Raw genomic sequence first — 27483 nt, forward strand, 5'->3', positions numbered from 1 at the left:
CAGAGTTATATCAAACAAAACTCAAAGCAATTGCACCAAATAATACCAAGTGGAATTTTAAATGATTGCTATTTTATTAAGTGTATTTAAATACATAAACACACACTCGTATATAGTAAAAATGATTGTACACAAACCTAAAAAAAAAAAAATGCAAACAAGCTTACCAAACAAGCATTATTTACATCGGAAAAATACTGCACTTTTCATATGAAACAATAACAAATAAAAATAAACCTGTATAATTCAAAAAGTGAAACTGTTTAATTACAAATCTTTGCAGGAAAGAATAAGAGCTGGAAGTGTATAGGAAAGTCAGTGACAGGCAGTTGAAGACAGTGTTATGTTAATGCAAGTCTAACATACTGATTGGGGTACTCATGCGAAGCCTGCGGGCTGAAAAGGTCTTTGGGATCTTAAATGTTCAGCATTTGCTGTGCATCTTTGGCACAGGCTGTGATTTATTCCCTCTGAGAATCTCTGACAGCTTAAGAGTCTTAGTGGCCTCGTGGCAGAAAGCAAGAGTCATCCCAACTCCCACGAAAAGGAGAAAAAAGATCAGGGACGGCAGAAACATTGTACATACAAACTATTTAATCCAATTTAAAACAGCAGTTAAAAATACTGTTTTACATATATATCCGAAAGACCATATATTTTATACTTTATACACATTTCTACAGTATGATACAGTGTATGGCTTGGCAGAAAGATTGACTTTTCAGAATGAAAAAAAAAATAAAATGCAAGCTTTACTGACCAAATAATGAACACATTTTGCACCTTAAAGCTGTGCAGAGGAATTCCGATGTAAACATAGAAGTGCTCTTCGAAACTTTACAACTCTGTCTCCAAAAAATGGCACTTGTTATGAAAAATCACTGTAAAAAATATACTTGCATTTGATAGTTATTTTATCGACACTTTAAAAGCTTTCCTCTGAGACCGACAAGGCACTGAAGCCATTTAATATGAGTTTTTTGGCAGTGAAGTGGCTTTATAATACATAGATACATAGAGACACTACAGTAAGGCAAATCTCGATATTCTGGCACATGCATGTGAGGCAGCTTGGAGGGTCGGTGGTGTGATCTTTCACGGTTGTGATGCTTGGGAAGCGATATGCTTTGACTGACCTGCTTGGATTGGACAGATTTACACTCCTTATACGAGGGAAAATGTGCACAGTGCACTTTTTTAGGCCAGTTTTCTACCAGTGCAATCAGTGTGTTGCATTTTAGCTCTTTGTACGGTACATTTTCTGATACACAAAAAATAATAAAAAGGCTACATTAGGTAAAGATTGGATTCCAGCAATATATTTCCAGTCAAATCCCTAAAGCAAATGGCTCCACACACCACACAGGCTTTTTACAGTGATCCTGAGGCACTATTTGTTTTCAGGCTGACGTCAGTCTTTGGTTGTTTCGCTCTTGCTTAGCTGGCTGTGTGAGTCTCTGACTGCATCGTGAGCGCCGGCTCTCGCTCGGATCCCTCCATCGCCGTGGCTGGATTGTGAGTTTCCGAACTGAGATCTTGAGGTTCAAGCTGAGACGCCTCTCCCCCCTGAGCCAGTACTGCTTCCTCGTTCGCCCTCCTCATTCTGTCCTCCTCCTCCGACCTCAGTCTTCGTTCCTCAGCCTCTATCTCTTCCGTGGTGGGAATGGAGTTCTTCTTGGGTCTTCCCTTGGGCTTAGTTGGGGCCTCGTGACCTCCTTTGAGCACCTAGAATAAGACACAAATAATGTTAGTGGGCTCGTCCGGTAATAAATGGCAGCAGCAGTTGAAAGCAACGCTTGCTATTATAGTAATTAAGAGGAGACATATTGCCGCTGGCTGCCCCGTGTGCGCTCATTTCTCTTTAATTTGAGGTCTTTTTTGTTGACCCTTCTGAAAAAGTGTTTGCTCTCCCTGCCGTCATCATCGGTCACACCTTACACCACTCCCTCTCTTCATGTCACACTGCTAGCTATTATTTGCTAACTGTTGTAGCTCAAGTCAACATTACAACTATAGGCCTTTTTACACAGAGATTGACTACAGGGGCTGCTACAATGTCCCTTCTTTATACCTCCTTTGCATTTTTACATAGAAGCAAACAATGGTGGCTGATTTTAGATAGCATGCCGGCATCAGGGAACCAAAGAGTGTGACGAGCGGGACCGGCGTGATGTTCAACATAACTGTGTTGGCCTCTAGTGTGACACATGCATTGGCAGCGCTTTTTAAACAATAACAATGGTATGACATGGCAATAACAATCAATTAGCATCCCTGTTATGTGACGACTGATCTCGTCCTCTGCTCTGAGGGTAAAGAGCTCCCGAATCTGATTCAGGAGTCTTACCAGTTTGGGGGCATTTTCAGTTGCTATTCTTAGCTGCTAACTGCTATCAGTTGCTTTTTTAAAATCTCCTGCAGTGGGTCGTACACATACACACTGCCAAAATGTCCCACTGATCCCACCCACAACTCCCCATTTTGTGATTGTATCTTTTATACAGAACGATGAGGCAGTGTACCCTTGCAATATTATCACCTTGAACAGGGAGTGTAAGAGAGGCTAGTGAGTTCAAAAAAACAACAGCATGCTTTTGGATGAAAAAAGAAAGTATTTTAAGGATGACTGAAATAAAAAAAAAAAAAACAACAAACAATATTTTTTTATTTCCTTTTCTTTTCAACAACCATTCTTCCAACAAGTGCCTGGCCTTGCTGCGTTACTGTCTCTTACCAGTTTCTTCCACTTCATGCGCCTGTTTTGGTACCATGTCTTCACCTGAAGCTGTGTGAGACCAAGTGACTGGGCCAGGTCTAACCTGCAACATCAAAAAAATTAAAACAAGAACATTAGATGGACTCTTTATTTACTTTCTGCATAAGGGAACCTGAGCAAGCTAAATACCATTTTATTGATATTCTTTAATCCTGGAAAGCACCAGATAGAATCCCTCTCTTTTATCTCCCAGTGACAGAAAAATATAGAGATGATACAAATCTTGACACTAATTGTGGTTCCACCTTTTCCACCAGGTATATATATAATGCAGATCTATGCCTAGAGGTTGCCAGCATTGCAGGCTTAAGTACAGTATAAGACCCCTCTTACACTCTTAACTCTGTCTTTGAGTCTCACATCAAAGCTGATTTGCTCGAGTTTGACACTGTACACCTGCAGCTCAAGAAAACGCTGCTCGAAACATCTGTACCGAGGTCAGTAATCCAATCACAGCGCTTGTAGCTGGACGATTGGGGCTGAAAATTCTGAATGCATCCACCACATGTGTTGATCCATGACTAATGGGGGCTATTGGACGGTGTGTAATGTGATACATCAGGAAGAGACAGATAAAGTGAACAAGGCATCCATTTGTAAAAGGAAAAGAGCGGTTATCTGGGGGGTTCGTTTTAAAATGAGATTTCCTCTTCCCTGCTCCTCTCAACGCCTTTAACAGTCAGATGAAGGGCTTCTCACCCCACCGCCACCAACTCCAAGGAACCGACTTTCATCTGATGGTGAAAGTGGAAGCCGAGATGGAGAAAAGGCGTGAACAAAATCTAAAAAGCAGAGCAATAACAAGCCCCAGAGCTTCATGAGATCCTCTACATAACCTTATACATAAAGGGCTGTGTGTGGTTTTCGTGTATGTGTCTGCGCTTTCAAAAAAAATGCCAGACATACAGGCAATCAAGCTGTCTATCAAACTTCGCTATCATGCGTGCCCCAGTCTGTAGCAGTTCAACAACTGGAGGCAAGGAAAAGTAATTGCAGAAAAGGAAAACACCCCTCTTATTTATGGTCATTAGTTCTCAATGGGGAGAAACCGCACACTCACAGCAATAGAAACAGTATTTGAGTGCCTCCCTCCGGGCTACTGCAAGGCCGCCATTTTGTTCCTCTCTTGTACCTTTCACAAGGGAATCTTGGGTGTAACTAAAACTTCGTAATGACGATGACAGTGAGTATGATTAAGACACTAATTATTATAATTGGTAACTGCATAAAATCATTATCGCTGCATGATATCAATAATTAAAATTTTTTGGGGGGATATTTTGGTTCCTCTCACCCCCGCGTGTTGTCTCTACTCAAAACCACAGAGGTTGCAAGCCAAGAAAAGGGAGAGAAGAGAAAAGTTATCTTTGGATCACAACAAGCCAAAGTGGGGAGCACGCCACACCTTTGATGTGAGGCTTTAAAGGGGGATTTTCTCTGTTGATGTTTTTCCGCCAGCTGGGTATTTAATTAATTTTCAACGCGGTGTCAGAATCGGATATTTTGACAGGACACAGTATTTTGGCACAGCCGTTCGTAAGGGGTGGTTGGTTTTGATCACTGAGTTGTGCTGAGCCTCGGGGCTTCTGCTTTAAGATGAGGCATGGCGCCTTTCCAACGGCTCCAGGCAAGCCAAGATGTGATATATTTAATAATGCATCGTGGGAGTTTTCCCTACGGATGGGACATAAATGGAATGACAAATAAATCTGGTTTATTCTAAATATGCTAATGTCTTTTCAGATTAGATGTGGTAAGCAGATGCATTGCAAAGAGGACACAATGTGTGAGACATGTGCAGATATCTGCGTGTCTAAATGCATGAATGCACACCGTTTTTTTTTGTTGTTTTTTTTGCGATTTTAATCACAGCTAATGTATTCTCATATATGACAAAAACATGGATGAGTAATGGAGGTGGGGTGTACCAGGAATCCAATTTCTGCTTGATGCAAAGGTTCACAAGCAGTTTAAAATTCTGTGCATGTGATGGAAAGCTTTTTACAACATATACGGTTCAATACTATTCTGGGTTATAATGGAAAAGCAGCCTGCAGGCCAAATCTAAAAGCGAGGCACTCAATAAAACTGGAAAATATAGTCTAACCTCATGTCAGGTCCCAAAAATGACCCACAGCATGGAATTTAAGACACAGATATTAACATGTAGATTACTTCATCTTATTGTAGAAATGTCCTTTATATACACCTGCACATGTGTGAAATGATTGGCAGTAAATCAATGTAATACATTTCTGTTTGCTTGTGTTGGCCTCCGTCCCCGCTTTCTTGAATAAAGCAGTGTTTCTTTGTTGGAGCTATTTGCTGTTTCAAGAGCTCAGGGTTAAAAACGTTACTCTTGTCTCAACTAGAATGCTGAGGTAATGCTCTGGCTTAGACATATTCACCTTACATGAGACATTCCCCACAGGATAAATCAAAAATTATGATGCTGGGTTAACCACTGCTCGATAATTGCAGTTGTGGCTTTGGGAGTGTGTGTGTGTGTGTGCGTGTGCGTGCATGTACTGTACTTTCAAAGTGCTCTGTATGCCAGTTAGGCAGGTTATCAAAGTGTCACAGTTGAGTGACGCTTTTATGGTTCTGATCATTTTTTACATCATCTAACTGTGGTGTGAGTTACATTTTGCACATCAGTAGTTTGCTTTCTTTTATGCGACTGAATCACAAAATTGTTTTAGGCGGTTATGAGGCATGATTTACCATCTTTTTTTATTTATGTGTTTTTATGTGGCGTGCAGGCTCAGCCCTGTATTTTTCTGCATGTGCAATAGACTTTACTGCAATTGTATTCCACCCAAACTAGGGCTGTCAGTGTTGACTAGTTAATAGTTTTTTGTTTTAACCGCATCAATTGCATGCTGCTATTTTGTCCCTTTGACACACCCTTATTTGTAGTCACAAGCAACAGCGTCTTCCTGCAGCCACAGTGATGGAAAATAATGATCCCACTGTGCTTTTGAATGGCTCATTTCACTTTAAAAAAAAACTCCCAGAAACTCAATTGACAATTTTTAAAAAATATGCACATTGTGTTAAACGTAATTAAAATATTTATATATTTATTTAAAGTTAGTTTGAGCTATCACCTTTAAGCTAAGTGTACAGACGCAGCTATTCAGCCTGATTTCAGCGGCAACTGCATCGCCAAAGCTGGCAAAGCACTACTTTGGAATAAGTCGCCACAGATCTGTGGAAAAATTGATAATTGGTAAATTGAAGAAGTTAACTGCAACACTTGCTAAATGACTGCAGACGAGATGACATAGTGGAAGATTCGGGTCTGTGTCGCCAGGTTGGAACGTTGTGACCAGTTATATTCCGTCTCGGGGGAACAATTGTTTAAGTCATACAGGACATCGGTCATTCAGAGAAAGTAGTTCTCCAAGTCATGGTTTCAAGACCACTCTCTTGTAATAGTGCAGCACAAGAAATAAATCTAATCATCAAATCTAATCAAGATCCATTGGTGTAATGTTACTAAGTAATAATACTTCATTACTGTACTTGACTTCGTTTTTTATATTTCTTTCAATTTATACTTTTACTCCACAATATTTCCCAAATATAATGTGTTATTTTACACCACTATTTTTGCCCGAAGCATTTTAGTTACCTCAAAATAGGGAAGGAAGGTATGAAAGGATGAACAAACAAATGAAGGATTGGGAGAGACAGAAAAATTGGATTTTGTTCTTTAACCCTCTGAAACCTGAGCTAATTGGCTTGATCTTTGTCATAAACATGGGAATAAGGCAAGAAGAAATCATCCACCCAAAATTAGCAAGAAATTAGTAAAAAGTACATGAAAAATGTAATAAAAAATAGCAACAAAAAAAAACCCCAGCCAAAATAAAAAAAACACGGATATGACCTTAAAGAAGTGCTTAAAATAATAATTATAAATAGTTCTGTGGACATTTTTTCTGAGCTTTTTTTTGTATAATGTTTTAAATCTACTTATTTCTTGCAATTTGTGGAACACTTCTGTCACGTTGCTCATTGTCTTTTTTTTCTGTTTTCAAAAGTAACCACCAATTTGCAAAGGCTTTTTAAAAGTTTTTTTAAGGTGGTGTATGTGACAAAAAAGTATTGTCAAAGTTCTCAAAATTCTGACCAGTTTAATTTTTGTAACCAGGATTTATTTGTACTTTTAATACTTTATTTTTATTTTATAATGACATTCAGTTTGATAACTTTACTTTAAGTACATTAAATATCAGATACTTTAAGACTGTTACTTTACCTTCTATTAAATCCATTTTGCAGTGAAATATCTCTACTTTTACCCAAGTATGTCTTTCAGGTACCTCATCCACCACTGTCAAGTACATTTCTTTGCACTCATTTGATTCCCAATCAAGACACTCACAGCACAAAAAATGCTCCTCCTTTTAAATGTGGACTTCAACCTCAACTGTTTTGAAATGCAAATAATGGTATTTTAAACTTGTGATTAAAAACGCGATTCATCACAAAAAAATATTGAAATCCAGTGATTAATCGCAATTAAAAATGATATCGTTTGACACCCCGAACATAAACCCATCCAGTGAGATGCTAGTTTTGAAACCGTACTGACCTATCAGGTGTGGACAGGTACTTCTGCTTCTGGAACTTCTTCTCAAGGCCCATCAGCTGCAGCTCGGTGAAGATGGTGCGACTGCGCCGCGGCTTCTTCAGGCGAGGCGTGCTGCGCTCAGTTTCTGACTCACTGCTGATGCTGAGGGGCGTCTGGCTGGGCGAGGGCTCAGAGCCTCGCTGATGCTGTGGGGAGAGCAGGTGCGAGGGGACCCCGCCTGGAGAAGACGGCTGGGGGAGGTGGAGGGGCAGGGTGGGGGGCTGCCGCGTGATCACTGAGAGGAGAGGGTAGGCACGTAGCGACGAGGAGCCTGTTAGAGCGGAGACAGTGCGTCAGATGGCACAGAAATTCAGTGTTTATACAAAGGAAAAAAAAGATTATATCCTTTTGAATCACTGAGTTTTTAGTGAGCTCTTATGTGACTCTCAGTCACCTTGGTTGTACCATTATCGACCGGCTGTAATTGCTTAGACAGGTTCATTTTTAATCGCCCTGCGTTTGCTGTGAAAAGTGTTTTGCTTTTGACCTCCTCCATGTAGAGGGCTGTGATCCCAATGACGCAGACTGTGTTTTACACCGCTCCTCTGAACCCTTCAAATGAATGATTATTTTTCAGAGGTTGTAAAATAATAACCAGCTTCCTGACGCAGAACCACACACTGAGCCTGACAGCATGATGTACACACACACACAGACACATAATGAGCTGTAATAAAATCCCCAAAAACGAAATCAGCTAATAGACTTTTTCACATCCTCACAGTCACATACAAACACACACACACACACATTTTTTTTTTTTGCTCCTCACCACTAGCAGAGAGACGCCAGAATCGATAAAAAAAATAAAAAAATAAAAAAACACTTGTCTGGAGCCGAGATGGCAGGGAAGGAGACCGGGAGGTTAGCCGAGAGAATGCGGCGAGGTCAACCTAAGTGAATATAATATCTGCCAGAAAAATCCTTACGGCCTCAAAAAAAAAATCAATCCGTTAACCGAAATTTACAAGCCAACTGAGCAGACTGCGCAGACTGTAACACATGGGCTGATAAGGAGCAGAAGAGAGGACACAGAGGGGGATTATGGGAGTAGAGGTGGAAGATATAGGGGAGATTAAAGGCTGCGATGGAGCAGAGAAAATGGGAGAATGTCACACACCAGCACACACAGCATGTGTGTTCCTGGTTGTATCTGTCTCTTTAATCTTCTCATCGACCACATAAGACACATGGACATACACAGACACCAATGCCCACAGGCAACATAAAGTCAGACACTTTGATTTTTTTTTTTAATCGCTGTTCCTTGATGTTTTCCGCCATTTTTAGTAGAAGAAGGTAGAGCATGTCTTATTTTCTAATCTTACAGTATACAGTTCACAAATCCACATTATACCCCACTATTAGGTGTAAGTCAAGCATGAGGAGTGTAAGTTCTGTAACAAGTACACAGGTAGGCCCAGTTGCTCTACACACTCTGCACACATGCACACACACACACACCAGACACTGCCTTGGGCTCATCATGACATCATGGTGAGGCACTGAGGTCATCACTAATCCTCCAACGTTAGATTGCTGCTATTGCAACAAGTCTAGACAAGAAGACCCTTTTTTTCTCTCTCTCCATATACCTTTCCTTTTATACGGCGCCCCATTTTTCTGTAAATCAGCTTTACGTGTTTCTGATATCAGCGAATCATCAGATTTCTTTTAAACATGGATTTTCACACAAGCTTGTATTGAGTTAGGTACAAAATTCAAGGGAGAGTTTCACTTCTGAGTAGGAAAAACATCCCAGTTTGTCTTGACGATTGTCAGGAAATCTCTTGTCAACAGAGAGCTTGAAGTTGTCTCCGGACAGTCCCTCGGAGAGAGCGCCAGAGAGAGCGCAAAGAGGGAAATGTCAGCCGTCGTGGTGACTTTCCACTGACAGTGAATCCGTCTCTCTGACATGTTGTTGACAAGTGCCAGTGTCCTGTCAATAGTCTACAAATAAACTGTTTGAGTAGCTGCAAGAGTGCAACACAGCCCCGTGCAAAAAGCACACTGATACTCTTGATAATCACGGTCGGAATGTAAGGACCGGCACAAGTGCTTCTGGGGACCATTACAGAAGACATGCCTGCTAAGAATAGATCAAGAGGAGCCATTTGTTAAGCATTCCTTGTAATACCAACTATTTGCTCTATTGATCATGCAGATATTATGACATAAGTCTTATTGAATTAACTATCTGGAATCAGCCTGCTTCTTATCATAACATCTGTTTTTTTGTCAATGGGATGCTGAAACGGATGATTCATTGCTCAGCTATGACAAGTGAAGGTTTACCATGTTTTGGGTTAGTCTGGTAACAGCTAGGGAGCTGCTCAATCATACAGGTTTTGTTTTTTGGCTTTGTCCTTTGAGTGCAAATCAAACACTGTGTGTGTGTGTGTGTGTGTGTGTGTGTGTGTGCGTGTGCGTGTGCATGTGCGTGTGCGTGTGCGTGTGCGTGTGTGGGAAGGGAAACAGGCCACACAGCTTCATTATCTGTCCTATCTTATTGCTTTAATTAGAGTCATTTACCTTCAGGACATGACAGATTGGAGCGATTTTCTGTCAGGTGTTAACAAATGGTGGAAGGAAGGTGTTGGGAGCTTTATTGTCAGTATTTTTCCAGGCACACTGACAAACTTCTGCGGCTGAAGCTGTAAATGTTGCGCTGGGGTTGCAGCAATATACCGGTTTTAAGGTATACCACGATATAAAAGTTGTTTATTATTGTACTGTGTACATTTGCTTATCAGTGATATTGAAAAAAAAAACTGGACAGAGAATCCAACCTTTATTTTAATTATTTTCTAAAGGGAGACGTTTCACACATACTTCCACTGGTTCATAATTATAGCGATAACACTTTTGTGCCACTAAAACTATTCCCTCTGTTTCCATTCTTTCAAGGGTCATTCTGAATGATGATAATAATTCTATAATACCGTGAAACTGCAGTATTTCCTGAGCCGGTTATTGTACCGTGAAAGTCTCATACCGTTGCAACCCTATACTGCATTAAACGTAGACATTAACTATAAAATGCTGATCCATGCAGGCATGCTGAACTGAATTATTACTGATGTTTTGTCAAGATAGAAAAATCTGATGGCAGTGGTTGTGTGAAAATGACTCGGAGGTGACAGGTTGTCAAACATTATCCTCAACCGAAGATGGAAGACGTGCATGCGTTTTGTCTTGCCCGTGTGTGTGTTGACATGAGTGTAATCAAATTTCTCAAGCTGGCTTTAAGCTTAATGGGAGACTTTATTGTCTGCAGCGGATTAGGGTTTAAGATGGGATGAAAACCCTTTTTGCTCGCTTGGATTTATTCTATAAGCCCTCAGCCAGTATACCAAACCAGTATGCAGTGGCCCTCAGGCTGCACACACTCCTGCTTTCTTCTTTTTTTGTTTTTGTTTTTCATCATGCTGTCAGGTGAGATTAGAACACAGTTGATCTTAATCTCTCTCACTTCTTCCACTAAAAGCCCTGCCCTGGGTCCTGCTGAGAGACGGGACTCCAAATGAAATATTGTAACCTGCCATTACGTCGTTCAGCGCCAGGTCAGGTCTCATTGTCTCTGATGCGGCTGTAACTGACAGAGAATTAGCTCCACGAGTATTACTCTACACAAGTATGTTCTGTATTTCATTACAGAGAAGTAAAACTGGACTGAGATTCTCAATCAAGAGTCACAGGACAAAAGACAGGAAGACAATTATGTTGGTATGTTTGAGTGACATACCAGTGATAAACAATACAGAACCAATAATTAATTTGTCATCAGCTCCTCGATGCAACATTATTGGCATTACTGTCTTTCAGCGGCCTCCGCTGGCAGCAGGAGGGTATAGCATCCTTATCCTGGCAGAATGAAGAAGACAACTTTCACTGTTAAGGGACCACGCAGGGGCCAGCCACCTCTCTTTGGCCCCGGGACCTGCAAGCCTGCCAGCTTCTATATCCAGCACTAAAAGCCATTGATGTTAGGGAATATACTGTGTCTCACACCCCCGCAGCTACAAATAAGTGGTGGGCACAGTGTTCTGATATGCAGGGTGGGTTACTCTATCCATCTGAACAGAGGGGTGCCAAAGCTCAGTCATAGTGCCCTCTCACATACACCAATCCATATCAGAGGGATGAGGGAATCGCTTCGCCTATTTTTAACCACCCCGCCGCTGTCATCATCAAATTGCAGTGGCTATTATTTCAGACTTTGGAGCAATTATCCTAATGGTTACTAGAGTGTGCAGTAGCCTTTCGGTTGTTTGGATTCACATGGAATTACAATTAAGAGTCAGTTTTGTTTTGACAAGGAAACATGTGCCGTGCCAGCGGAGCTTTGTTAGACTATTTTGGTCTTTTTCAGCAAGTAAGACACAGATAAAGGGCTGCAAAGTCTGTCAGTCTGTCTATCAATCTCTCATGTAGAGATCTAGATAATTCTAACCATCTTGCTGAAAGAGAAGCCGGGAGAAGCACTTCATGGTCCAGTAAAAATAGGGAGGAGAGTGATTATCATTTAAAGGCATCAGCTTTAAAGAATACTGATTTAATTGTTAGTTTGTATGTTTGCATTTTAGATTTCCCTCTGTATCAATCAAGATGAATCCGAGTGCTGTTTATTTTTTTTCTGTAAATTGTGCACAACTTTACTTTTTAGGTTGCACACATTTCTGTGTCATATTAACACACTAAGAAGATATAATTCTCTCAATATCAAAAAGCCCAACAGCAGACGAACTCACTGGGGGAGGCCTTTGATAAAGCAGAATAACTATGAAATTAGACCAGATAGACTAAAGTTTGAAACCACTGGTTTCTGTAGTAAACGCTGACTGTAACTTGTTTTTTCTTTATCTGTCCCACTGCCGCTTCATTGACCTTTATGAGTAACTTCAACAACTTATCAATTCAGTCATTCATCAGATGAACAAAAGCCCTGAAGCCTCGCTGACATTCACTCACCGCATGTCTTTGATTTTAAACGCTTTAGCTGCAGTGATTTCTGATGTAAAGTACTGAGTGGGGAATGCGGTGCAACTTTAGGAGGAAGCACGCAGACATTAAATGTGGTTTATTCACTTGAAGCTAAAATATATATATATATACAAACCTACAAATTTAAAGTGGTGAATAATTAAGGATGCGTTGTAAACTTGTCAAATATATATATTTTCACCTATGCACAATAACGAATGGATTTTTTTCCCTAAAACTTTTTGACACTTCACAAACTTTCATATTAATCACACACTTCACACAATGTACACATCACCCGTCCAATGTAAAATCTCTGCACTGTTAATCCAAATTTCCTAATCCGTGCACCATCAAAATATGTCATCGTTTTCGAATTTAAATAAAACGCACTTCTCATAAAATTGATCTCATGCGTAAAAGTGTCAGAATTACCAAAAAAAAAAACCCCAAAAAAACACAACTCTTGTTTTACTACAAATCTGCAAATACTAATAACTGTCTATAGTTAGTTTATCTTTGTTTCTTAATTGGTCACACACACAGACACACGCATTAAAAAAAAAAAGAGTCCTCTTACCGGAGCATGAATGAAGAGGCTTCGGCCGTACAATGAGCGAAGGGCACACCGAGTAGAGTGAAAGTTTCTCAAAATAATCACAAGTCTCCTTGGACAGGATCTCGTCAATCATGAAAGTCTTGTAGCGCCGCCTGGCAGCCTTCAGCTGTCCGGGGGAGGAGAGCCTCAACTCGGCTTGACAGTGCATGATCTGTCCCTGTGCGCCGTGCGCTGTCTTCGCTGCACAATGGCTTTAGTTCACTAATCTCTAGCGTTATGAAGGTTGAACCGTGTGGCAGATGCGACTACTGTACTTCATGCGTTTGAATAATTCATTGTTTGCCTTTCAAAATGCAGTTTAGCTTTCCCTGAAGTGTCGTGGTGAAGATCAGTAGTCTTCAACTTGAGCTGCGCAGAGCGCCACAGTGGTAATGAACTGAGTGCGCTCTGTGCTCACACCCACAGCTATATAAACCATCCCAGAGCACATCTCTGCTGCTCCATCTAACTCTCTCTCTCTCTCTCTCTCTCTCTCCTTACACATACACTCATGTACTGTACATACACATGGCCACCTCCCAAACACTCCCCCACATCACCAAAAAAAACATCTTCGCTCTGGGTTTCTTTTTGTATATTAGTTGTGAAACTTACTTCGACTCTAAGAATTATGAATCACATTTTCAGAAAACAGTAATACAGTCTAATCAATACAAAGAGTGTAATTTAAACCGATTACTGTCAGGGTATTCGAGATTCAGATCAAAATATAAATATATATAGGCCTATATAACTAATTTGAAGTGATTTAAAATCGTGCCGCTTCCTTGTTCCCAAAGTTATATTTAATTGATCTATATCAGTTTTTAGCTACTGATTACCCGCGTATAAATTATCTTGTAACTTTTTTAAATTTTAAGTTCGGTTTAGACATGCAATACACAGTTTTTTCTTCCGATTTCTTTACTGTGCAGGCACTCAAACAGAAAAAAACGAATTAAACAAGTAAGGATAACAAAGGGGTTAAAAAAAAAAAAAAAAAAACAGTTTTATTTGTCTTTCTTTCTTGCTTGCTTTTTTTTCTCTGTAGGCTATTTATTTCGTTCTCAGTTCTAAAACCTTTACAAAAATAGGTTGTTGTGCTTTAGGACAGTATGCCAATTTAGTTACAGACTAAAAATAATAAATTAAACTTTATAAACTTTGTTTTCGTTATCATTATTTAAATTGCATGATTTTTTTGTACTAACTCTAATAATAATTACTATTATAATAAAATCAAAATCTGTCGCAAAATATAGTATTTCTTTTTGAAACTATATGACTCTTATACAAAAGAAATAAAAAAAAAATGTTACTCACAAAGTCAGTGCTGCGGTTAAAGGCCAAAGCAGTGTAATGTCATTTTCTTTATTGCTTCGCCAAGAAAACTGACGCAGATATAAATTATTATTATTAACAAGTGAGTGTGCGCATGGCGTAAAGGCAGGGAATAAAAGACATAACTGTCTTAATAATAAAATACCGCGATTCAAGAGAGCAAAAGCACATGAAGTTAATTTCCCTATGTCCGGTTTGGCACACAAAAAGTTTGATGCGAAGATAAAAGTCTGTTTTTGTCAGTACGATCAAATATGCTTTAAGAAATAATATCAGTGTCGGCTGATGAGTCTGACAGTAATGTGGGGAAATACCTCTCATACCGACAGACTCATTTCTATTGACAGGCGGAACCCCTGACAGAAAACGTATGTGCAATTTCTTTTTCATTTTATTATTCTGTAAAGACGCCTTTTACTTAAGTTTATAGTAACGTACAGTAAAAAAAAAAGTTTTATTTTTTCTGTGTTAACTCCTTTAGGTTGAGTGTTTGTGAAAGACTAAGTAGAGGAGATAAAGAGTTTGTTTAAAACATCTGTCTGATATTTAAGTTAAAACGTGTAAATAGTTTTTTTTTAAGTCTAACAAAGTCGGCGTCCTGGGGGGGACCGATTATCATCATAAGAACTAGAAATACATGTAGCCTAACTATCTGGAAGCTCGTGCCTCCGAAGCCGTCGTGTTCAAAGTGTCGCAGGATTATGGAGGAGGAAATATGGGAGCTGTGCGGGGGAAAGCTCGGCTGCTTTTCAGAGGTTTGATGGCTTTATCAAAGAGGAGGAGATAAGAACAACTGCTGTGGAGCAAAGTTTACTTTTCGAGGGGTGGAGAGGAAAGCCGCTGCAAAATAATAGCCTAATAAATAATAATAATAATAATAATAAAAATAATAATAATAATAATAGTGTTTTTGGCCATGTTGTGTATTTTTCCTGTGAGGAGGGTAATAATAATAATAATAATAATAATAATAATAATAATAGTGTGCTTATACTTAAAAAATTGAACCAAAAACTATTTTAAAATAAAATTTTGTTCATTACTCTTGTTAGATAATTTTATTATGAATCAGAATTTAATTATTTTAAATAACGTGTCATTTTCTGGACCGTTTTTTACCAGAGAAAATGTGTGAAGCAAAAATTAACTGCATTTATTGCTTCCAGGGAACCCTATGTCTATACGGGTTAATTCCTAATGTCCACACAGGCCTTCATTTTAAGGAAAATGAACACTTTATGTAAAGATAAATAACTAAATTATGCACATATATTTAGGGCTATTGTGGCACCATGAACCCAACGACCTGCGGTGGTGCCAAGATCCGGGACTCGGGGCTGCAGGCTTCTTGTCACTTGTGGTTTGCGTTGCGGGTCTGCTAGAGAGGGAGGGTCTCTGGATGTTTGGATCATTTCAGCAGACACGCTTCTATATAAGTCCACACAGGAGCGGCTACTGAGCGGCCTTTCTAATCCGCCCGCTCCAGGGCTGGAGACGCCAGGCAGATCAACCAATTAAAAGAGTTATGCCACAGCCAGAAGCGTAATAAGGGCCTTCCTAGTACTGACACCGAGCAGAGGATACTCTCTATTAGAGCGATTTGGGAGCATCAGGATGCAATCTGACACGAGGCAGATTACAGGCAAGACAGAGAGCTTAGTGCAGAGGGTGCAAATGCACCTCCACTTTTGGACGCTGGGAGATTTATTGGGGGATATAGTTGTCGATACAGCGCGGGAGCCGCTGTCGGTGGCATAAGCACTTTCGGAAGGGTAGATTATGACCTCGACGCGGACATTAAGGGATTTGATCATCACTTTGTTGTAAGCAAGTCCGAGCAGAGACACCGGGGCATCAATGCTGCAAGGCTGACCGCAACATGAGATTGTAAAGGATCAAAGTGCTGCTTATTCTGGGATAGGACAATTCTTTCACATCTGTAAATGAACTAAAACTTGAGCCATTTGCAAAGTGGTGTTAAGACTCTTCTGATAAAAGAAAACAAGATATTGCCATGTTCAACTCCGGGGAAACATGGAATAAACCTTAACATAACTGCATGCTGTAAAGTGAACAGGGTGGGTGTCAAATCCATGCAAAGACTTAAAGGCATCCTAAATAGAAAGGTCAAACGTAGGAGCTGATCATGTGGCTCAGTTATATTTAACATCTTAATTGATTCAATAAAAGGATGTGTGTGGCGCCACCTGTAGATTACTTCATAACCCGCTGCACAAGCATATTAGTTACACGTGGGCCATTTATAGGTGAGGATAAGGCCATGTGTGCATGCATTACAGCATGTAGCATCAACATACAATAGTTCTTAGTTAACTCAGTCATACACAAAGAGCTGTAAATAGCATTCATAATGCACAGTCAAGACCCAGGCATGTTGTAGCAAGATGAAAGACAATGCAACAATCAAATGAAAGGAGCTTTATAATGAAAATGTTCCATTTTAAAACAGTTTGTCTCACAGACTCAGAATAAAAAAATAAAACAAAGCCTCAATTTTAGAAAGAAAGGTCAATAGATCTAACATTAAGAAAACATGTTGCCATATTGCCGTAAAAGTGGTGCTGGTGTAATCTTTCGCTGAAACTTTAGTTATTTCTTTTTTTGCAAAGTACCTGAAGAATTTCTGGCAGCACCGTTTAAATACTTTTTGCATAACATAAAAACTTGCCAATATCCTACTTTTTTTTTTTTAAATACATGTTTTTTTTCTTTGTCTTCCAAAATGACCACCAGTCACATCTGATTATTTTTCCACTGCGCTCAGCTCAAAATATTTGCAACATCTGTGAGGAAAAGCTCACACGACGACATGTACAAATTTAAAAATGCCTTTAAAAGTAAACAAAAATGTCTAAGGCATAAGTTATCAAACCTTTAAACTGGTAGGATCATGTACAAACAACCTGAGTATACATGTGAATTTGTCAAAATAATTCATGACTTTTTTTTTTTTGTATGCTGTCCAAAAAATTGTGAGTAATTGAAGTCTTTACAGAAATCCTTTAGGTGTCTCAGTACCGCCGCCATCTATTATCTTGGTAGCCACGGTTACCCTTGTCGTCATAATGTCTGTTGCCACCTCTGCTGTCATGGTGGCGATTGCCGCTCCTGTCATTCTGATGATGATAGTTGTCCCGGCTGTGGCCGTGTTGATGATGACGACCTGGTTCGTCCGCGTAGCGCTGATTTCTGCCACCGCTGTTCATCTGGGACGGATGGCGATAGGGGGTGTTATCGTGTTGCCTTGAGCCACCTCTGCCAGAGTTTCCACCTGCGGCCAGCTGCCTCTGCAGAGGCTTAGAGGAGCCGCCGTTCAACTGCTCAAGCTGCTGCATGTGGAGCTGCCACATCATGTTGTTCATCTAGGGATGAAGCAAAAGACAGATAACATGACCTGTGTTTGATACGGTTCACTGAGGCCAAAAATGTACTTTTATTCCTGTCAAATTATACCGAGTAACACGTTTCTTCTCTTACAGAGGAAGAGTTTAAATAAATACAAGTAGTGAGCAGGTCTGAACACGTCACATAGAAAAAATAACTATGGATCTGTCAGTAGTGCTGTGTCATTATAAAAGTATAAAAAAAGGTTACCATAACATGCTTCTGCAGATTATCTGGAGATGAGACAGACCGCTGCATTTGGGGCGGAGGAGTATATGGTGGAGAACTGAACTGGATAGGGGTCCTGTAAGAGACGAGCAAACCACTGTCAAATATTTTCTCATCATAAAAAGTCAAGAACAAGTCTACATAATATCAGGAGCAAGTATAGACCACCCTCCGCAATCCGTGATTCACTTTTCAACATTTTGAAACACTTTAAAGAGGACCTATTAGGCTCATTTTCAGGTTCATACTTGTATTTGAGGCTTCCTCTATAACTTGTTTACACTCTTTAATGGTTTAAAAACACTATTTTTCTCAAAATGTCTTTCCTGGTACACCTATATTCACCCTCTGTATAAATAGTTCATTTTCATGCAACAGAAGCATGAAAATGAACCATTGGGAGGATTAACGGTAAAGCCTTCACAAACAGTGAAGCCAGCAAAAGCACGAGTACAGGTGGCAATACTACTAAAACATGACAAGTCCATACTTCTGTAGTTATATAATGTTTTGATAATGTGTGATCCAACCATCCAATAATCATCAGAAAGATCTGCTGTAAAATGTTGAAACTGAGTGAAATTCATTTTTCAAAAAGTGGAACCCCTCTTAAATGGTTCATGTAGAGGAATCTATGTATACACTTTATACACTTGCAGGGGTGTGGGGTTACTACCTCTGAATTTAACTAGACTTATTCCTATGCCTTATTTTTACCCCAGATTGCACTCTGTCGCTGCCCTCGGGATTCTCTGAACTGTGTACGTTCTTTTTGAGCTGTATTAGTGTCCTTAGCAGCGGTGGAATGTAATGAAATACATTTACTCAAATGCTGTCCTTTATCTTTACTACATTAGTTACTTTACAGACTCAGGTAGACGCTAGTTCTTTGTCCTTAGTCTTTCTTTGGTGGCTCCCTTCTGTGCTCTGGGAAAGGAAGTAATCCTTTTTCCTGTTTTATGAGAAACGGGATTTTGTAGAACATTGGCTAATAAAAGGCGCAGCTCCATACATTTTAGAAACTGAGCAGCTCATTTCACCGATGTTATGTTCAACCCACAGATATATTCTGAGCCAGTTAGCCTGAAACGTGTTTTTGGACTGCTGCTTTTCTTGGTCACGTTACCATTACCTGTCTGAGGGGCCTGAGGATTGACAATCACAGACACTGCTGTTTGCGCTAGTCCTATCAGGGCCCCATGATTTTTCTGACTGTAAATCTACATTATTTTAGCCAGAAGTCTATGCTTACATGCCTCTAAGTTGACCTCATTTACCCTTGTCTGTGTATGCTAATGATAAGCTGCAACAGCAGTGGGTGCTCATAGCCTTGTAGAGCGAGGGAGAAAGAGCACGCTGGGTGTGTTGTCTGTTTTATGCAGCGGTCTGGCTAGTGCACTTGCGGATATATTCCGCACAATGCAAATATTGGTTATACATTATAAGACATCACTGTCTGGGAATTTCCCTGCACTCAACATGCTAAATCAACAGGAAACAATGACATTATGTGCAATACACACTCCTGCACTGAAATTAAGGTACTGAGAGTAGAGATCTGCATGGAATATCTGATGAACAAGTCAGTCAACACTGACAAGAAGTTTGACAGCTGCAGTTCAAGGAAGCTGGATTGACCTGCAACTCATGTTACTGTCAGAAGATTTCCATGCACAGTTTGACTTGTGTTTTGAGAATGTTGGCGTAACAAAAATGTGACTGTTATCTTGAAGTAATTATCCTCTAGATGTTTTTCTCTTAACTTTGGTGGGGATGCAGATATAGCAAAACATGAGAAAACTTTAATATATTTAGTTTAATATTGAAGTTTTGTTTTCTTAATGTCAGATTGTGTTCAGTCAAATGTTGTTAAAAAATATTGAGCACAACTGTGAACACTGTATTGTTATGAAACTTTAGCTGACTGAATCTACACGCCTCTGCCATCAGCAAAGGATGTGTCAAGTCTTTTTCAGTCAGTTACTGACGTAAAATGACTTACAATATAATTTTCAGCTCTCTGTCATGTTTTTTTCCCCTAGAACTGCTAAAAATAATCATATGTCTAATCTGTTCTGAATAGATACACATCGACAAAGGTGTGTGAAAGATCAGCTAGTTTAAACTACTATGTCTAATAATAGTTTTCCAAGAAATATGTTGAGAGGCATTTGTCTTCTCAATTATAGCTTAACAAATTCACATAATTTAGGCACCAAAGAACGCAAAACACCAACACACATGCAGGTCTGACACTTCCTAATTTAACTCTAGGGCCAATACTTTCAAGTTTTCCAGCAAATGCCCTAAACAGGCAGTGCCACATGAAATCTGGCATGAAACATGGAAAGGATTGCACACTAAGTTTTCTATACCAGTAAATACAGACCAGTCCAATCCCATTTCATGCCACATCTTTTGCCAGGGCTTCAATTTTTGTGCACGGGGCCACTGCCAAGAGCATGACAAACCTGCATGTCTAAGTAATATTCAATAAGGAGGAAGCATCTTTGGGAACGTATTCAACAACCGCAGGGAGTCTGGTACCAATTACAAACATACAGTAGTGCCATTCCTCAAAATTATTAACTGCTGACATACTAGATGACCAAAAGGGCTCCATTCACAGCCCTAAAAATAGGCGGGCATTTGCTATTACAGTTATTTTAGTGACACACTCTGTTGTATGTGGGAAAAGTATTGCACAGATCAGCGGACTCTGCTATTTGCTCCCAAGACATGTCTTTAAAAAGCGAACTTAAGAGGCTTTTGAAGAACAGTTGAAAGAAATGACTAAATGATCTACTTCCACGCAACAGTTAAAACAGTCAACCTTATAATTCAAAATAGATAAAATGAAGGGAAAAATGCAGCTGCTACCTAAGTTTTGTTTTATCACCTCGGACAGCTTGAAACAGCCCAACATAGATATTAAACTCTATCTTTCAATTCATTCACACAGTTAGTTGTATGTAATCTATGCTGCACCAAGAATGTAAGAAGTGGCAGCTCAAAGCTGAGATGAAATACAACTTGTGTAAACTTTCTCTGTAAAAACAACAAAGCAACAGGTTTATTTCTTGATTTAAAATCAGAGCTACAGCCATGTTTTAAGATGCAGCTAACCATCACAACAAGGATGACAAAGGTGTGTAAGTTGAGACTGAGAGGCAGAAAAGAGCTAGTTGCTGCTGTAATGATACGGCTGTTGACTGTAACCAGATTTTGGTTGTGGCGCTGCTGGACAAATTGTCCATTGGACATTCTTACCTCTGGCCATGCGGATTTGGGGTATTAGCAGGACTTGAATTTTGTGAGTTCCCTGGACTGCTGCTATGACTGCTACCTATGATGGGGCAAAGGGAACAAAAGAGAGTTCATCAGTTAAGGACAAAAACTCAAGTCTGAAAAAAACCTGTCACACATACTGTGCAAATACAGAAATCTTGCACTTGTATTATGTGTATCACTATGTGATACATATTTAATTAAATAAACAAATGAAAAGTCAAAATTGACATGCTTTAGAAGCAAACAGAACTTTGATGCAAATAGTATTTTAACAGGATCAGCAGTAGCTCAGACTGTAGCGGCGTGGGAACCAGAGGGTTGCCACTTTAAATTGAATTTGGACCATGTTATGGAATGTGGACTGGTAGTAGTTCAGCTCCTTTTAGCATAGATTCAACAAGAATAGGTACGCCACTATTTGTCAGCAATGCAAAGGGTACAGTGTTCGAGGACCAGTGTCTCTTTCTGAGACAGCCATCCATGCTTGTCTGTGAGGTCATTTTATTGACATATATCCTTAAATTACATATTCCTTGAAGTCAGCTCATTATAGCCACATTCTGACAAGCCAAACAATGCTGAATCAAGATTAAATTATATTTAAATATCTGAAGATAACGTGAAAGGACATCTAAATGTTTTTCATTGATTTATCATTGTAGAAATTGCAAGTCAGTGTCTAAAGCAGCCCCACTTTGTACCCATAATGAAATAATTAGTGTACATTCTCTTAAAGTGAATTAAAAGTGACGTTTCAAAAGCACAAAAGGACGCGTAGGAACCCGAAACTTGGTTGTGAATGTGTCTCTAGAATCCAAAACACATATCGCTTACTAAATGATGGAAAAATGTTTCATATTTATTTTTCTGTTTGTTTTTTTTTTGTCCAGGAGGTTAGAACAGCCAACAAAAATACAGGAAATATCGTCAGAGCAGCGGCGAGTGTATTAATTGGCCTAATAGGCTGTTTTTAATCTCCGGTTAATGATCCTTATGAGAAACAGGTGGTTCAGAATCAGAATCAGAATACTTTATTCATCCCAAAGGAAATCCTGTTCGTAACAGTGCTCCGCTCAACAACAACAAACAGGTAAGAAAAACAAGACAATGCACATAGTGCACATAATGACAGAATAAACTATATACATAGTGCAAAGAGCAGTGCGCAAGAAATGCCTCTGAGACATGAGTTTATACTGGAGGGACACAAACTAAGGATACCTGCAGACCTGTGTCTAGCGGTGCAACTCAGTATGTTTGTAAGTAACGTAAATGTTGTCTATAACAAGTTTTGGAAAGTTATAATAATACCTCACCTGATCTGAACTGCACATGAATGCTTCTCCCGTACAGCGATGTGCCGTTCAGCAGCTGCATAGCGTACGGCACAGATATTTCATGCTTGTAAACGGCAAAACCAAATGTTTTCTGTTTACCATCCGCGTCTTTTGGTATTTTCGTTTTGATGAGAGGACCACCCTGTGGAAAAAAAAAAAAGCAGTCAGTGTTAATGGGGCAGTTACCCAAAACAACAACTAGCTGTTACCTAAAGCTAACGCTAGCTGTCGCTAGTAAATTAAAAACATCTCTTTGAATTTGTCCACAATGTTAGAATTATAACACGTATGAAGGAGCCCCATATATTGTTACAATGTTTACCGCTTAAAAATTAAAAATTAAACGTTTTTGGACCATGTAAACTCTAAAACGCTTTCGATTTGTTAGCATTATCATCTCCTAGCTAGCTAGCTCTGTCAAACGTTAGCGACAACAGCACCTGTAAAAATAGCTCAAACAAAAGCTCCTCCGTCACTTTTGGATCTAAATTTCTTATGAACAGCGTCCGATCCGTTTCGTCCTCGATCCCCATCGTATTTGAGCAGACACTGGCACTCCTCAGCGATATAAATGCTAACGTATAGCGTAAAAAGCGCACTGTTAAATACAACCGGAAGGCCTGGGTTGTCGTAAAGTAAAATGCCGTTTAACTTGAGCGTCCGTCGTAGTGAAAAGCAGCGACTTTACGACACATTTAAACACGGTATGTTAATCTGCATTTACTTTTAAAATAGCTCTCATGGTTAAACTGCTGCAGTGGGAATGAACGTAACGTGTTGGCATTGAAATATTTGTGGTGTAGGTGTAGTACATGATGCATTTAAAACCCTTTTAAACGTGGATGCACATCAGCTTTCTTGTGCTGCGTTCAGATGCCTTTTGTTTGCTATTTGAACCTGTGAAACCTGAGCAAGTTGTCTCGATTTCTTTCGAAAACACGAGGGGAAAAGGAAATTACCAACTTGCAAGAAATTATTAAAAGGTGACAAAAAAATTACCAAAGTTTTTATTTCTTTTAAGAATTAGGCCTATCAGAAAATTATCCAAAAATAGGGGGGAATGTCTAAAAAACGATGTTTTCTAATTGTAATGATTTTATAGAGCTATTCGAAATTATGTTTCAGAAGAAAATATAACAGATGTATGAAATAAAAACTTTTTTCAGAACATTTAGGCTTGTTTGTTTGTCTGTTTGTTTTGCTAATTTTCAGTTAATTTCCCTGTAACTTGGAAAAAAAGCTAATTTTTTGGTTATGTCTAGTTAAGTTGTGCATTGCTGTGTCCCCTTCTTTTTGAAATAAACAAACCAGTTTGCTCAGGTTTCAGAAGGTTAATAGATGGGAACTAAGTTTTGTTTTATGTGGGCTATGTGTGCAAACATCTGAAAGGTTTCCAAGAATCACTTAAGTGTTTATCTTTCGGCTACCTATACAAGTAATATTGGTCATTTTTAGTTAAACATTACCATTACAATTTTCGAAGTTGACATCTTCAACCATCTTGTTCTGTACGATAGCACAATGATAGGTCTATAGCCTAAGAAAGAGGAAAGCAGGAAATCCTCACATACGAGAAGCCTAAGCCAGAGAATGTCTGAAACATGTCTATAGGTGTAGACAATTTGGGGGGAAAAAAATTAAAATCACAATATTTTTGACCAAATACCTCAATATTTATATTTCAACAATATTGCAGGGTTGACTATTTGTGCTTTGACTAAATATTTACTCAACAAAATTTTCAGTGGCCTATATGATAATCAGTAATGTGGATAAAATGCCTAATAGGGCAAATACAACAGTTGCATAAGTCTGATAAATTCAGAATATTTCACTTAACTGGTATTGATATTATATTGATGTACCGCCCGCTCCTAGTCTTAAATAAATAAAATGCATGACTCAGATGTTCAGCAGTTTTGTCAGATTCATTTTCTGTTGATTGATTATTGAACAATGAACTAATCACTGTTTCACAGGATGATTCTCTGTATACCTTCTCACTTTTGTTCTGTTTCTGTCATTACAAATAGAAGCAATCCCATTGTTTGTTAGGTATGTGTGTGCCCTTGAGGAGGTCTTTTAAATGGCATACCTACAAGCAGATTTAATAGTTAAATAAATTATTGCCAGCCTGCATCAGGTCAGACAGTCCCCCACAGAAGGTTATGTAGTTGCTACATGCCATTTCACCTGTCATGTGTACTGTTTTGTTTTGAATCATTTAATTATTTTTTTATTTATGTCTAATGCTGTAATATCCCTTGTTATGCGTAGCCCATACTTTGCACTGACACCTTATTTTAGGACGGCCAGATCTACCTTATAACTTTGCTAATATAGGCTAGTCATTCTTCTCTTCATCAGTTTTTGGTGTCCTGGCTGTTGCACACAGATATGGTTTTTTGTTTTTTTATTTTTTATTTTCTCACCTTGTGGCTCACTGTGACTGTGACTCAAGTGCCTCTGGTGCTAGAGACATCATTGAGTGTGGAGGTCAAGCGAGTGGCGTGAGAGGCTTGACTTCCACCCTAATCAGATGGGCCGTTGCATCTGTCCTCCATATTAATTAGATCAATTTAAACTAATGGTTTTCTCCTTCATACCTTGGAAATATCCTCGCAGATTCTGGCCTGTTAAAGCTCAATTAAGAGAAAGGTGGACAGCACGTTAGCTTTTATTTTTTTTGCCGTGTAATTTATGAAACATCAGAGTGGACTGTGTGCTATAGCTATTATAGAAGAATCTACACTTTGCAATATCTCAGACATATTTATTCCATGCAAGGTGCTGTTTCCATCACTTACAGTTTGCACATGGCAATAAACACTGCAATTTAACACCAAAATCTTGGCTGTCATCACATCTCGCGGGACCTCTGCTGTTGTGCATAGTTAACACTTGGATGTATTGGCGCTTTCCCACAAAATGCTTATGATTTAAAATACTGCAAGGTTGCAATGGAAGCTGTAAAAAAACCTAAACCATAAAACCCACACCTGTGCAATATACTATTTGATCACTAAAGCCCTTGAATCTATTTTGGGTCCCTACGCTGCCATTACCCCATACATCTCCCTGATGTATTCCCTCCTCCCTTTTTTATAACCATTGGAAGGAATTCAGGAGAGCACTATGAAAGTGCTTTTCCACTGGACAAAGTCTACAGTGTGGAAACGGGGGAGAGGGGTAGGTGAATTGGAAGACAAAACAGACAGACCTGCTGAATCTGTAAAACCCCCATTACTGCCCACAGAAACCGACTGAATACAGCGCCATGTATTTTTGCTTTGCCAATAAATAAATACATTTTTCTTGCAGTTTGCTCTAAACTGAACTAGATTCAAAAATCAATTAAATCCCCGAACAATACCATTCTTTGTTCTAATATGCTGAAGAGACTTAGAAGCAGCAGTAGATGGCAGCATTGATCCAGTCGTGCTGGTGGTGCCAGTGTTGCATTAGTGGGGCTTCATCTCTGTGGGGATGTCAGATGGTTGCTATGCACTGTGGAAGAAAAAAATGCTGAATTTGATGAGTTTAGTTGTTTTTGAGGCAGAGAAGGGGATTTGATTGTCATAGGAATATTCTCTTTGCATGTTTCGCTCTTAGCCTGTAGCCGACTTTCAGGGTTCTCGTAGCATTAAAGGCTTCGAAATGGCATTTTAGGGGAGGTTGGTATTGTTGTCTATGGAACTATTTTCTTGAATAGTTTTAGTTTAAGAAGAGAGTTCCTTAGTGAACGTCAATTGTCCATAGAACAGATTTACATTTACACTTATACTGCATGTACTTCCATTAGAAATTATTAGGAAAAAGGTAATATTTTGATATATAGGACCTTTGTTGGTAAGTATGACAACATTCATTGCCTTGTTTTTGAGTTCTGACTGAAAGATCCAGCTCATTTTCATTCTGAAATCGTCAAATACCACCACTTTGTCAGTGATTACAGTGCCAGACATCAATACCAAAAGCCACTTTTAGTGGTATCATTCACCATCGGGTGGTTTAAGGTTGTAATGTGGCCTGACGGAAATTTTCACAGTGTTAGGATATGGTGCAGCAGCACAACACGCAGGTTGAAATGTTGTTGGTAACCACATGATGTAAGGAGCTGGAAGGTGGCGAACTGAACTTTCACACGTGAGCCTGGTGTTTGCTCTTCATATGAATCTCAAGCCAAACCATGATGTTTTTTCTAAACCTAAGCACCTGCTTTTGTTGGCTAATTTGAGCCATGTGCTTTTGCCAGAACGTCAGCATTGGTTGCGGTATCCCGGAACATCAACATCAGATATTGGAGGATACCCAGCGCAAAATATGTCGATGTGGAAGTCCACTGACAAAGCGGCGTTATGTGACAACCTGGGATGAGAACGTGTTGAAAGATCTCAGGTTAAGTTCTAATTGATCAGTAGTTCAGTCAGTATTTGTCTAAACGATATATATTGAGTACTCATTATTTTAGGGAGCACATGTGCATTCAACTGTTCAAGTTTAATGTAGTGTAGAAAATCATGGAATTGCTTTACTTTCACTTCACGATCCAAGACATTGACAAGCGAACACCACGATGCCTTTTAATCTGACTGGAAACAAGTGTTGCTCAAGCAGAAAACCATTGTGCTGATTTGTAGCAATTACAGAGACCCTTTCAGAGCCAAATATGAAACAACAGTGTGCATTAAAACATGGAAAATGCATCATGTCCTAGACTCAGTGTCATTAACATGAGTTAACATCAGTTTTTTTTCACTGTTTTTTCTTTTTTTTGGGGGGGGGGGGGGGGGGCATGTACACAATACTTGGCTGCATTGTTTTAATTAATTGCAAAAGAAAAAAGGATGACAAATTTGGAGCAATGCTCAAGGGCGAAATG

At 39.3% G+C, this 27483-nt stretch overlaps 3 protein-coding genes across 4 annotated transcripts in view; 1 reads left to right on the forward strand and 2 right to left on the reverse strand.

Moving 5' to 3' along the window:
- Positions 1-576: 576 nt before the first annotated feature.
- barx2 (BARX homeobox 2) lies at positions 577-13385 on the reverse strand. Its single transcript, XM_042487116.1, has 4 exons — positions 12982-13385; positions 7380-7689; positions 2735-2819; positions 577-1725 (listed from the first exon to the last, which is right to left on the reverse strand). Exons 1-4 carry the CDS (start codon positions 13166-13168, stop codon positions 1438-1440), a joined length of 870 nt encoding a protein of 289 aa, XP_042343050.1. The 5' UTR covers positions 13169-13385; the 3' UTR covers positions 577-1437.
- A 3379-nt stretch (positions 13386-16764) lies between these two features.
- On the reverse strand, positions 16765-23246 carry rbm7 (RNA binding motif protein 7). The gene is made up of 5 exons (XM_042486127.1): positions 23042-23246; positions 22581-22743; positions 21244-21319; positions 17956-18049; positions 16765-17723 (listed from the first exon to the last, which is right to left on the reverse strand). Exons 1-5 carry the CDS (start codon positions 23132-23134, stop codon positions 17373-17375), a joined length of 777 nt encoding a protein of 258 aa, XP_042342061.1. The 5' UTR covers positions 23135-23246; the 3' UTR covers positions 16765-17372.
- Positions 22267-27483, forward strand: part of clmpb (CXADR like membrane protein b) — a 141433-nt gene continuing 136216 nt past the window's right edge. The window contains exon 1 of one of the 2 annotated variants that reach the window (XM_042486125.1): positions 22267-22354. The gene's annotated coding sequence lies outside the window, so the exon portion shown is untranslated. The remainder of the gene's footprint in view (positions 22355-27483) is intronic. The other variant, XM_042486126.1, reaches the window with a different exon arrangement.

This window comes from Plectropomus leopardus, chromosome 5, assembly GCF_008729295.1.
Source record: "Plectropomus leopardus isolate mb chromosome 5, YSFRI_Pleo_2.0, whole genome shotgun sequence".
In the NCBI taxonomy this organism is placed as follows: domain Eukaryota; kingdom Metazoa; phylum Chordata; class Actinopteri; order Perciformes; family Serranidae; genus Plectropomus; species Plectropomus leopardus.

Excerpts from the sequence above, each read along its gene's own strand:
- barx2 (XM_042487116.1), bottom strand. The coding sequence starts at position 13,168 with ATGCACTGTCAAGCCGAGTTGAGGCTCTCCTCCCCCGGACAGCTGAAG. Across the intron at positions 2,820-7,379 it reads TACCTGTCCACACCTGATAG|GTTAGACCTGGCCCAGTCAC; the intron begins GTCAGTACGGTT and ends TTGATGTTGCAG. Across the intron at positions 1,726-2,734 it reads GCATGAAGTGGAAGAAACTG|GTGCTCAAAGGAGGTCACGA; the intron begins GTAAGAGACAGT and ends GTCTTATTCTAG.
- rbm7 (XM_042486127.1), bottom strand. The coding sequence starts at position 23,134 with ATGGGGATCGAGGACGAAACGGATCGGACGCTGTTCATAAGAAATTTA. Across the intron at positions 21,320-22,580 it reads TCATGTGCAGTTCAGATCAG|GTAGCAGTCATAGCAGCAGT; the intron begins GTGAGGTATTAT and ends GCCCCATCATAG. Across the intron at positions 18,050-21,243 it reads CCAAATCCGCATGGCCAGAG|GACCCCTATCCAGTTCAGTT; the intron begins GTAAGAATGTCC and ends CGTCTCTTACAG.